The following is a 13,408-nucleotide window of genomic DNA, read 5'->3' on the forward strand; positions in this document are numbered from 1 at the left end:
TACGTGGGGCTCTCACTGTTGTGGCCTCTCCCGTTGCGGGAGCACAGGCTCCGGACGCGCAGGCTCAGAGGCCGTGGCTCACGGGCCCAGCCGCGGAGCATGTGGGATCTTCCCGGACCGGGGCACGAACCCGCGTCCCCTGCATCGGCAGGCGGACTCCCAACCACTCACCACCAGGGAAGCCCCGTGTACTCATTTTTTATGTCTTTGTGTAGATTTCGAACACTTCATCACACATTATCAATTCATCTAAGTACCACAATAATCAAGACATGGAGCCAGTCTTTCACTGCAAAGCAACTGCTTCGTGCAGCACCCCCCGCCCCGCCCCAACTGCTGGCAATCACTGATACGCTGTGCATCTTTGCAATTTTCCCATTCGGGGGATGTTATAAAAGTGGAATCATACAGTATCCCCCCCACCCTTTGAGACTGACTCTTTGCGTTTGTATAATGCCCTAAGGCCCACCCAGGATGTCGAGTGCCCCAACAGTTCACTTCTTTTTATTTCTGAAATGCATTTCAAGGTGTAGATGTGACATAGTTTGTCTAACAAGTCACCCCTTGGACTGTTTCCAAGTTTGTCTATTACAAATAAAACTGCTATGTCATTCTGAATTTTTAGACGTACCAGAGAGGTACTGAATCACTAATGAATGACCCAAGACGTTGAGGAACAAGAGACAAAGACAGAGATAGGAATAAGCATAATGATGGGCATAATAGTACTTAAAAAGAAAAGCACAATTATAAATATTAGCACTTTCCTTTCAGGGCTGCTGGGACATTAAATTAGTTAAAACATGTAAAGTGTACAAGTCTTGACACACAATAAGCATGATGGTAACATGATGAGTTCTCAGGCTGACTACAAGCTACAAGGATTCTGAGAAGTAATTTAATTCAAACACGGCACAACAGCAATTTAGAAAACTGCTGGGCGACTCATATATGTGTGTCCAGTGCAGTTACAAGCCTTCCATTCGTTTTTTCTTTTGGTCCTTATAATTATCTGAGGAAGTTGGCATAAATAGCCCCATTCTGCAGTCCAGGAGATTAGGGATCCTGGAGATGACATGATTTTTCTACAGTCACTCAGATTGTCAAGGCTCAGGCCAGATTTCAATCCCAGGTCGTAAGGACCTGAAGTCTAGTTCCATCTAGAAGCTAACCCTGCCAGCCATGAGGAATCGACACCTTCATATGAGGGAGAGTTAGCACTTCTTTTATTTGTAATGTTAAGGACCTGGCAATTTCTTTTAAGACTTTCCTCTCAAGAATTTCTAGCATGAAAAATAAGAGCTGCGGTAGAAGCATTCTGGGACTAGTACATCTCCTAACCTCAATACCTAGCACAGTGAACAGGAGAGAAAGACCTGCTCAGCTAGGTCAGAACCAAGGATGATGATTTTGCTGGAGTCATCCCTCTTCTCTTATATGGAATTCACTGGTCTAGCAATCTCATACATCTAGAACAAAGCTGCCCACACTCCCCCCAGCATATGTGCCACTTACCACTTATTCTTGAAAGCTCACGGCCTTTCCTCAGAAGGCTCTCCCCCATACTACGTTCTTACTTAGGACGCATCACCTTGGTTATATGGATTGTTGCTCACGACAAATTAGAAGTAGATAGAAGAAACACAAGTAGATAGAAGCTGCTAAAAGGCACACGTGGTCTTTAGGAAGCATTGACAATCCTCCGATTTGAGAGAAGGAAGAAAAGATAGAGGAACTATAAAAAACTGAAACAAGAATTTGAGCAGTATTTTAGGGCCATGTTCTTTGTTATCCAGACCTCAAACAGTGAGACACAAACAACTGGTATGCGCGATGTTGATATTACATTTTAAAAATGAGGCCAAATGCCATCCACTCTCCTCAAGGCAACAGAGATGAGCGTAATCCATTTTTAAACTGCTTCCATTAAAGATGACTCAAGTCAATGCATAAAGGCATCAGCTTCGGTTACCGGGAAAATTCACTTCTGTGAAATAACTCTTTCTCTTGCTCCCTGAGGTATGACTGTATAGGAGTCGATTGTAGCAGCAACTCACTCACAGGTGAGTAGCTGTCATTTTAAAATCTCCATGGAGAGGAAACAGGAAAGAAGACTTTATTATTCTCCCCAAACATCTGGTCTTTCCAAATATGTCATTGGAAATGGGGCCAGGTGTGCAAGCACTGCAGTGGATTATTACGGCGCCTTAAGAAGGAAAGAAGACCCTCCTTCCCACCCAACGGCCTGGGCTGTGTCCTCCGCTACTCCCTCTTCCAACATGGTTTTCACATTATTCATACTTTTGCATTCAACGAATGCTGCCCCAGAGCTGCTTCTCCTGTCCTTCAGGAAGGGAAGAGAAAATCATTCTTGGAACCCACCTGTGTGTGTCACAGTGTAGCCCAAACACACTGGCTCCTTGCCAGTCCACTTTGGCTGCCTGTGTGGGGACTGCCCACTTTTCCCTGGCCTGGGATTCCATCATGATCCTAGCTTCTAAGCGGTAGGTCAGCCAGAGCAGACCCTGTGTGTGAAGTCTACTGAACAAGAGCCATGTTCTCCAGCAAATCCATATGAATATATATACATATACTTTAAAAAGCCCATCATCTGCTGCTGAAAATAAATTACATATAACTTTTTATATCTAAAGCTAAAGAATAGATGCTTGGTCAAATGCAAACCCCCCCCCCACCCGAATGTGTGTGTACTTAGCACTTTGCTTTGAGATAGTCCCAGTGTTAATAAGCATGATCCTGTAAAAACCTCCAGCTTTCCTCAGAAGTGAGGCAGATGTGCTGTGGGGATGCCTGCCTAGTTTCTGGGAATCCTGGTGCACCTGTCAGTACTGCAAAGGGAACTGGGGGTCAGAGGACTCCAGCTGCACATCTAGTCTGGACAGAAACACTAGCAGTCTTTATACCCACATCTGGAGTCACAGTGATTTTTTGTTCAAAACTTTCACCCTGCTTTCATAAGAAGGACTTGCTTGGGGTTTGCTTGTTTGTTTTCTTTTTTCTTTTTTTTTTTTTTGCCGTACGCGGGCCTCTCACTGTTGTGGCCTCTCCCATTGCGGAGCACAGGCTCTGGACGCGCAGGCTCAGCGGCCATGGCTCACGGGCCCAGCCACTCCGCAGCATGTGGGATCTTCCCAGCGGGGCACGAACCCATGTCCCCTGCATCGGCAGGGGGACTCTCAACCACTGCGCCACCAGGGAAGCCCTTCTTTTCTTTTTTAAATTTAAGTATAGTTGATTTACAATGTTGTTTGTTTTTAAGAGGAAATAAAAACCTAAAGATACCTAAAAAACCAAGGTACTTCAAGGGGGCTCCAAGGAAAGTGGCAAGGATGGGACTACTGACATCATGGAAATCGGAAAATGCCCTCAGGGCTCCCTTCCCTGCCTACCCTCAGCTCCAATCAGTTTTTAACATTTTACCATGACCTAAAATGCTTCCTTTTTCAACTACCATTTCAGCCATAGATCGTATTCCTGTTTTGTTTTTTCTTTAGAGCTGCATTTTTTCCTTCATTATGTCTATGTACTTTTTGTATTTCAGAGATTCCTCATTGTTTCTGATCCACAAATGATTACTATTTTCTAGTGCGATCATGGATTTATGAGTTCATTTGTCTTTACCTTTTTCTATAATTTATAGAAATTGTCATTTTAAACCATAACCACTATTCTTAATCTTTAATAATCTGCCCATTAAAATATTCTTTTTCTAAATGGAAGCTTGTTTATTCATTCCTGCTATACAGATCCCCAAATTTAAACAATAGTTTTCAAACATTGCATTAACGTTATCAGAACACAGCTGTCTAGGGGGCTATGTTCTCTGATGTAATTTTGTTGGAATTTCAAAGGAAATGTCATTACAACTTCTATTTCTTACTCTTGCTTGCTGAACTAAACAGTCAATTGTTTTAAAAATGCTATTTGTTGTTCAAGTTATATTGGCTGCTCTTCTAAACCTTTGAAAGCAACTTCCCAAAGTCGCCCCAACTCCAAGTGAGAAGGTGTGTCCTTCTAAAAATAAATATTAGTGGTCACCCTGCAGGTACAAATTTTAAACATGCAAATCCTCCAGGTTCTAGTGCTTTTCAAACTCGGGAAATGATGCTTTGAGTTTAAATGTTTAAATGTCACTAAGAGGTGGGGAAGAAAGACAAAAGGGGAAATCAGAGACGGCAAAGTGAAGGCCAGAGCGATGAAAACACAAACGGGAACTTGAAAGCTGAACACAGGCTGGGAGACTTAAAGAGGAGAGAGGAATGTCAATTTGGGATTTTTTTTTGAGGCTGCATTGCAACTATTATGTTATATAAAAGATTAGGAATATGTCTGAATCTTTCTTATTTTAAGAGGGAACCCTTACCATGGAACCATTATAAAGAATTGCTTTAAAACAGTTCCACAAAGTCAAAGCACCTTCCAAAAGATTCCTAGGCTGAGAAAACTATGTGTTTAGGATCACATAAATGCACTGAAATTAGTCTGATGGTTTGAGATATTTCTGTGTATAATGTAAATCAAAATCCCCCCTGACTTTGAGCAAAATTTCCACGGATGGAGCCTGTATCTTTGGGAACACAAGCTACTGCTGTGTTTACATTAAAGTTGAGCTTTGTGATATCTCTTATACCTCTTTTAATATTCTTGTTAATATTACTTTATAATATTGACATTTTGGATTTCAAACCTGAGGTCTTTACACGAAGGATGTCTGCTGGATTTATTATCATTATCTTTCCCTGTAACAAGGCAGGGGCTGAAATATGTATTCTCAATGTACATGGGGAACACGAGATAGTGAAAGTTTGAATAATGCTCCTAGTAGCAAATCCAGTCTTTCATTTGGTGAATGCTTCTCACATAATTAATGTTCCAAATTAGGGGCACATTTTCAGGTCATTATTTCCTATATCTCTGTAGGTATAGGTTTCAAATTTTATTGAGATTTAATTCAAAGACAACAAAATGCACCCATATTTAGTGTAGCGTTGATTAGTTTTCACTAATTTAAGCACCAATATAAGGACCACGGTGCTCAAGATTTCCATCACCCCAAAAAGTCCCTTGTACCCGTTGTAGTCAATTATCCAAAAACCCCAACCCTATGTAACTACTGACTTGATTTTAGTCACTCTAGATTAGTTTTTGCCTGTTGTAGAATTTCTTATAAATGAAATCATAAAGTACCTGTTTTTTTTTTTCCGCTTCTCTTATTCAGCAGAATGCTTTTGAGATTCGTCCATTTTGTTACATGTATCAGTGGTTTGTTCTTTTTAATTTCTGAGAAACCACCTGTTGCTTAAATTTACCACAATTAGCTATTTACCTGTTGAGGGTTTTGGTTTATTTATAGTTTGAGGCTATCATAAATGAAGCTGCTATGAACATCTGTGTACAATGTATATCTGTGGACATATGTTTTCATTTATCTTCGGTAAACTCCTAGAAGTGGAATTGCTGGGTCATATGCTGAGTGTATGTTTAACTTTATTAACAAAGTGTTAAACTGTTTTCCATAGTACTTATACTGAAAGCAACACTTCTGCCCCTTTCCTGTTTGTTCATTTCTGTTCCCCTCTAACCTTAAAAGACCCTAATTATATAGGAATGAGATCACTAGGCAATTTAAACTAACTCCTGACCTATGCTCTCCTGAATGCACACCATGCCTAGTCTAACCTGTTGGTTCTTTTCCTAGATAAAAAGAAGTAAGACTAGCTCTTTACCCCAATAGCACCCCCCCGCAAGCAACCCTGAAGGCAGATGACATCTGAAGAGAGAGTCAGCCAGTCTGCATGCAACGGAGAATGATGCAGAACCCAACCTCCTGCCTAAATGATTCACTGAGATTCTTCCCCCCTTTTTCCCTTTAAAAACTGTCCTGGCTGAGCAGAATCTTCAGAGTTGGTCTTTGGACATGAGTCCACCATCTCCCTAGATTGCTGGCTTTCACAATTAAAGCACCTTTCCTTTCTACTGACACTTGCCTCTCGAATTATTAGCTTTTGAGTGGCAAGCTACTGAAACTAAGTTCAGTGACAATAGCATTTTGTGGTCCCACAGTTAATGTGTAAGAGTTTCAGTTGCTTCACATCCTCATCAACACTTGATATTGTCAGTCTTTTAAATTTTTGTCATTCTAGTAGTTGTGTAGTGGAATCTGATTACAGTTTAATTTTCATTTCTATGATATGTTGAGCATATTTTCATGTTCTTATTCCATTCATATACATATTTTTTGTGAATTGTCTTTTTCGGTGTTTGGTTCATTTCAAGGTAGGTGGTTAGAATTATGTTGTAAGAATTCTTCATACAGCACAGATGTAAATTCTTTGTCAGGTATATGGATGGCAAATGTTTGCTCCCAATCTGTGCCTTGTCTTTTCATTTACTCTTAATGGTATTTTCAATATTGATGAGGCCAGTTATGAGTTGAATTTCATCCTCCACCCCCACGCCCCCAAAAGATACCTGGAAGTTCTAACCCCAGTGCTTCAGAATGTGACCTTATTTGGACATAGGGTCTTTATAGAGGTAATTAAGGTAACATGAGGTCATAAATGTGGGCTCCAACCCAATGTGTTTGCTACCCTTATAACAAGGGAAAATTTGACACAGAGAGATGCACACAGGAAGAAGGCCATGTGACAATGAAGGCAGGGATTGGGGTGATGCACCTATAAGCCAGGAAACACCAGCAGAAGCTAGGGGAGAGGCCTGGAACAGAGTTTCCCTCACTGGTCTCAAAAGGAACCAATCCTGGGCTTCCCTGGTGGCACAGTGGTTGAGAGTCTGCCTGCTAATGCGGGGGACACGGGTTCGAGCTCTGGTCTGGGAGGATCCCACATGGCGCGGAGCGACTGGGCCCGCGAGCCACAACTACTGAGCCTGCGCGTCTGGAGCCTGTGCTCCGCAGCAAGAGAGGCCCGCGTACCGCAATGAAGAGTGGCCCCCGCTTGCCACAACTAGAGAAAGCCCTCGCACAGAAACGAAGACGCAACACAGCAAAAATAAATAATGAATAAATTAATAAACTTCTACCTGCAACATCTTCTTAAAAAAAAAAAAAAAAGGAACCAATCCTGCCTACACCTTGATCATGGGCACCTCGCAACCAGAGCAGTAAGAAAATACATTTCTGTTGCTTAAGCCATGAGGTCTGTAGTACTTTGCTATGGCAATCACAGGAAAATAATACAAAAGCAAAGTTATCATTTTTCTCTTATGCTTAGAGCTTTTAGTGAACTAGCAAGTCCTTGTCTAGCTCAACATTACTAAGATTTATTCCTAGTTTTCCTCTAGATTTATATTATTTTATATATCACACATAGGCATACTCCACACATTTTCCTTTTCACTGGGTTTCATGTTTATATTTTCTAATGCCTGAGAAAGCACTTGTTTCTTGTATAATTTATAGAATTAATCAGTTTCTGTTAACAGGGTAAATATATCAGGTGGCTCTTTGCCCATCTCTCAAGTTCAACTTAGAGTAAGTTTTATTTCCAAAGGGATAAGGTCCACTGTCCTTTTGGTTCCCTTCCTATTAAGTTGGAGATGATCATAACTAATGTTTAATACCAATCACTGAGCGCCCAGCACAGGCACTTGACCATTCCCAGCATCCTTCTTCCACTCTGGGTAAGTGTCCTGAAAGCACTGAGAAGGAGATCCTTTTTCTCCTGGATGCACAAAATAACACCAACACTTTCAGTGCACCGTCTAGCTTTCTAGCCCTCTACTTCAAGAAAGGACAGACAACCCACTGACCCATGCATCCCCACCTCGAGACATTCGTATCTTTGTTGGAAGTTATTCTTATGGTATCTCTGTCCTTCATAGTTGGGAAAACACAAGTCTTCTAAGGTCATAAAAAGGACAGAGAAAAAAACTCAGTAAATGTTCTCTACAAACCCTTCTTTAGAACGGAATACCTGGTGACTGATGCATGTCATCTATTTGTTCTTCCATCACTATGTTACAAATACAGCATTGCTTTCTGAGTCTTGAACTTTTGTTGTGCATTAGAAGCAAGTCTTCAATATACCAACTCTGAAAACTTCCTCCAAGTAAACGACTTACCCTTCACTGACAGGTGTCTCCATGTCACCGTTGGTTCAGGTCTGCCGATAGCAAGACACAGCAGGGTCACACTACTCCCCTCATTCACGGTGACGTCTGAGGAGATATTCATGATCTGGGGAGGAACTGTAAGGAGACAGAGGGGAAAAGAAATATATGAGAACGATTCTTGACACAAAAGGAGGTGTTAGCCTATAAATATCCATACAGCATGTTTTTAAAAATAAATATTATTCTCAATAATAAATTTTAGAGTTTTATGCTTGATTCGCCAAGGATGTGACCATTAACACAACATGTACAGGGCACTCATGGAAGCAGCTCTACATAATGTCTGGATGTACCAGGATGCAGGTGTTGGGGGGGTGGTTCTGGGGAAACAGTAAGTGAAGTACTGATGGTTGATGGAAAAGCAGAACCAAAGGGAAAATACAAAGTTTTCTAAGAGTTCCTATCGGACCTGTGTGTTCATTCCTTTTAGTGGAACCCCTGGCTTATGCAGGAACCACACACGTAATCCCCAGCTCAGCCTTTGTTTCCAATGACTCATTCACAAAGCCTCAACCGCACTGGATTAGTTACCATTTCCTGAGCACTCCAGACTATTGAATTCTTTGACCTCACACAGGTTGTGCGGTCCGAGAATTATTTTCTTTCACATTTCTTTTCCTGGAAATCACATTTCTTTTCCTGGAAATTCTTGCTCCTTCCTTAAAATGTATCCTTTAAAACTCAGGTAAATTTTCACTGACTCTCCCACTCAGCATTAATTGCTTTCTCCCCTAGACCCCACCAGCAATAGTAGCCCCGGCTACTACTGTTACGCTAAGATCACATTATACAATTTATTTGTAATGGTATCATGTCCAAGCAGTTAGGAGCAGAGCTCTGGAGCCCAGCTCCCCACCTGCTGAGTGACCTGGGCAAGGTGAATTGTCTTCATCTCTTCAGGCTTTGTTTTCCTCACCTGTGAAACAGATGACAGCAGTAGCTAAACTCATGTTATGAGGTTTCAATGAAACAATGGCTGACCAGGGCACCTGGTAGAAAGGAAGCAATCACTGGTAGCTGCTAAGATGACAGTGGTGATAAGGATGACAACAGCAATGATGCCATCTTTCAGAACAGACTGAAAGATGGGCCAGGTCCACGTCCATTAACCTGTCAGCATCACAAAGGCTGACATGACCCCTGGTCTTGCTGTCTACCTTGTCCTACCTCCAGGCCTGATTTTTAATTCCATTTGAAGCTGGGCATTGGAAAATACCTAGATTCCTTCTCTAATCTTACTTCTCATCACCCTCAACCTAGTTGGGTTTCTCAGCAATTTCCACATGGTCAACTGCAACAACTTCCCACCTGGACCATCCCACCTGGTCTCTTTCCAATTTTGGATCCTCCAACCTGCCCCCTCCATGTGACCAGAGTGATCTTTTCAGGCAATAATCTCATCAAACTGTTAGCCCCGCTACTCGCTCCCTTAGCTCACCGTGCCCCCCAGGCTTAGCACAAGCCTATTTTCCCTGACCTGAGCCCTCTGCAGTCTGACCCCAACCCAGCGACAAGCCTCTTCCGCAGTGTCCTCACTAAGGCCGCTCACTGAACACTCGACCCAGCTCCCCTGGGAACACGGCAGAGGCACAGGCCCTCCCAAAACTTTGCTTTTCTTCTTCTTCTCTTCATTTCCTACCTGAAAAGACACGGCTCATCTTTCAAGGGACATCAAAGGTCACCTCCCCTTTGCAGTTTTCCCTAACCTCTCCCCAAATCCTGTAAAGAGAATCTCCCACCTCCCCACCTGGGGAGGGGTCTGAACGTGTTGTACTTACAGCTGATTATTTTATGCCTGTCTCTTTACCTAGAGAGTGAGGTGCTGGAGGAAAAGGACGGAATGACACCCACCTCTCTTTTCCTCAGTGTCTGGCACAAGGCTGACAAGGGTACCTGCTTAATTCCTCTTCGAAAGAAAGATCCAAAGAACAGATTGAACACATCCCAAAACTAAGGAGGGCAAAGCTTTTAATGGAGGATTTCTGATACCTAAAGCTTTCTTCTCAATTTTCTTTCAGATTCTCAAAACAAAAGGAAGGGTGGACAACAGAGAGAGGAGGCTCCAAGCTTATAGTTATGCTGATTTATTCCAACTGCCAGTTTAATTATGAATTGTTAATTACCAAACAGGTAGAGCACTAGACTAGTGGATTCCAAACTACGCTGAGTCAGTGGCAGAGGAGAACTGTGACTGATGCTCCATCCAGAACTCTGCAGCCTGGAGTTTTATGCTGCTGAGATCTTAGAGGAAAGTCTTTTCAAGGAGAAGCCGTAAGTAACATGGAGAACACTTGCGATCTTAAGGGAATCCACATAAGCAAATAAATAAAAATTACCTGGCTTATAAATCTGCCACATTTTGGATTATTTCTGCATTAGGAATTGGCCTGAAATTTCTTTGCACATATTTTACCGAAATACACAGTGGGAAAAAATAGTGTACTTTCTAACTACACTGCATTCTCTTGAGAAAACTGTACTACTTGTTTTTCAGTATTTTCCAGCTTGTTAAAAAATTGTTCTGGGCTTAGAAATGTCAATACTTTTTCTCACTTTTTTATAAAGTGAACCTCCCAGAATATTCTCAGAATTATGTCTGCTTTAGCCAGATGTGTTAGGCCATCTGAAGCTCTCTTTCTCTAGACCCAAGAGTCTCTCTGTTTGTAAGGCGGACACAGCTGCGGTGGGAGGGTTGGGGGCATAGCTGGTCAGTGGAGGAGAATTTAGGACATTGCAGCTTTGATGCCCAGGGACAGATTGCTCAATACGGCTCCCGATTCAGGGCTATCAGTTTCATGTATGTTATGTTTCATCGGATAGTTTAAAAGGTCCTGGGTTAGGAGATATTTGTAAAATTCTATAGATATTTGAGGGACATCCTCATTCCCCAGGTGATTTACCCCCATTAGGAGGGAGTTTCCTGGAGGGGGATAGTGAAGGTTGATGCAAACGTTTCACCAAGCCTCAGGCAGTGAACCCCTCCATCTTCTGCAGGCCCACACTGTCCTCTGTCACTTTCTCAAAGGAGGAAAGGTAAGGACAGTGTCAAAGGTGAGGGTCGCCAGTAAGACAGGAAACACAGTGACATGGGAGAAAGGAAAGTTCTTTCTGTTCTCAATTATGACATCATTATTAGTGTGTAATAGGTAATAATATGTATTACTTATTAACATACGATTTGATGACTTTCAACTTGCTTACACATGCATTATCTCATGGATTCTTCACAAATTATGAGATAAACAGAACAAATATTCTCACTATTAAAAATGAAGAAACTGAGGCATGGGGAGGGTTAAGTAAACTGCCGAAAGTCACGTGGTCAGTAAAGGGCAGAATTCTTTCCATTATATTATATCGCCTCTTTGTTTAACCTCCCATCGATGCCCTGAACACGATATTTGTATTTGCATTTTCTGTCTCCTCTGCTTCGAAGGTCCTCCCACAGCATCTTCCCTCACGGCGATGCCACTGGTCGGCCGGCTTCCCCAGCGCAGCGCCTGCCGCTGAGTGTGGGGTGGCGCAGTCATCCTGGTTTCTCCCGCGCTGAGCTCGCCGAGGGGGGTGCTCAGCACTTGTAATTCATTTAAATCTGATTTGAATTTGGTAATAGCATCATGACCCTCCCCTTGTTTCTGTGATAACCTTTGAACAAAGGAGCACCTGGGAATAAATTTAAATGCTTCTACGTATTTTGACAAGAGAGCTTTGTTCAATTTTCAGACACATATCTGTGGCAAATGAGTCTATCTATCTATCTATCATCTATCTACCTATCTATTAACTACCTACCTACCTATCATCTATCTACCTATCGCTAGTGTTTATGAATATACAGATAAACATGAAACGTGTGTAACAATCTTACCAGAAATGCTGAAATTACTGAAAGAAAATGGCAGGACCCACAAGAGTCTAATTAAAGGATTACAAATAGAACAGTGTGTTCCCAGTCACATCTACAGACACTGGGGACCCTCCCCTGCAGGTCATGCATGCATCTGGTTATCTTCTCATTGACAGTGGTGGGCTATAATGTGTCCTAACATGGCTGGGCAGATTGATCACTGCACAACTACAAGGACTTCAGATTGTGGTCATTTTATTTCAAGTATATTTTATTTTATTATTTATTTTATTTTTGGCTGTGTCAGGTCTTAGTTGTGACATGCGGGATCTTCGTTGTGGCATGTGGGCTCTTTCGTTGTGGCACACGGGCTCTTCGTTGTGGCACACGGGCTCTTCGTTGTGGCACACAAGCTTCTTTCTAGTTGTGGTGTGTGGGCTTCTTTCTAGTTGTGGTGCGCTGGCTCCAGAGTGTGGGCTCAGTAGTTGTGGCACACGGGCTTAGTTGTCCCGTGGCATGTGGGATCTTAGTTCCCTGACCAGGGATCAAAACCGCATCCCCTGCATTGGAACGCAGATTCTTTACCACTGGACTACCAGGGAAGTCCCAGAGTGTAGTCATTTTAGATGGATGGATGGATAGGTAGATCGATCAATCGATCGATAAGATAGATATAGACATATAGATACACATCTATACCTATACAGATATAGATATAGACATAGATAAAATACTGTCTCTCCATATACATACAGAGAGACAGACAAACACAGTTTTATCAGATTGCAATCAGTGTCTTGAGGAAGGAAGGTATCTTTGGGCTCGGGGTTGCCATGAGGTATTTACACGTTCTCTTTACCCTCGGCATGGCCGAGGGCTCTTAAACATACCAATGTGTCTTACCCATGGCCCTTCCTCTCCAATCTCGCTGCCACTGGCTTAGTTGAGAAGCTCATCATCTCTTCCTCGGAATATTACAAGTCTCCTCATTTCTCTACCCACCACCACTTCATAACTCAGACCCCATATGCCCCCCACAGTTACATCTTAAATATTTTGCTTCTGCCTAACACCCTCAACCTTTGCCCCTGGCTGAGACTGTGAAGTCCAAACTTCTACACAGGATCTACAAAACCATTCCCAGCCTGGCCGTAGCCTCAGCGCCAGCCCCTCCTCTGACAAGGAGACCCACATCTCTCTCTGGGGCTACATTGTTCTCTCTTGCCCATGCCTTTACACACCGTATTCCTTCTGCTGCAGAAACACTCCCACTACTGTGCCCTATGAGCTGCTCACCCTTCAATACTCAACTTGAATAAGACCTCGTTTATGACGCCTTCACTCTTCCTTCTTCCACTCCCAAGGAATTCTTGTTTATGTCTTCTTCATACCATTTATCTTTACAAC

At 42.5% G+C, this 13,408-nt stretch overlaps 1 protein-coding gene across 4 annotated transcripts in view; it reads right to left on the reverse strand.

The window, feature by feature from the left end:
- Nucleotides 1–13,408, reverse strand: part of OPCML (opioid binding protein/cell adhesion molecule like) — a 1,053,766-nt gene that overhangs the window by 97,145 nt on the left and 943,213 nt on the right. For all 4 annotated transcript variants that reach the window (XM_024756862.1, XM_024756861.1, XM_024756860.1 and 1 more), the window contains one exon: nucleotides 8,104–8,229. In XM_024756862.1, the coding sequence (XP_024612630.1) occupies nucleotides 8,104–8,229 (126 nt within the window). The remainder of the gene's footprint in view (nucleotides 1–8,103; nucleotides 8,230–13,408) is intronic.

The sequence above is a fragment of the Neophocaena asiaeorientalis genome, unplaced genomic scaffold, assembly GCF_003031525.2.
Source record: "Neophocaena asiaeorientalis asiaeorientalis breed wild unplaced genomic scaffold, Neophocaena_asiaeorientalis_V1.1 scaffold424, whole genome shotgun sequence".
In the NCBI taxonomy this organism is placed as follows: domain Eukaryota; kingdom Metazoa; phylum Chordata; class Mammalia; order Artiodactyla; family Phocoenidae; genus Neophocaena; species Neophocaena asiaeorientalis.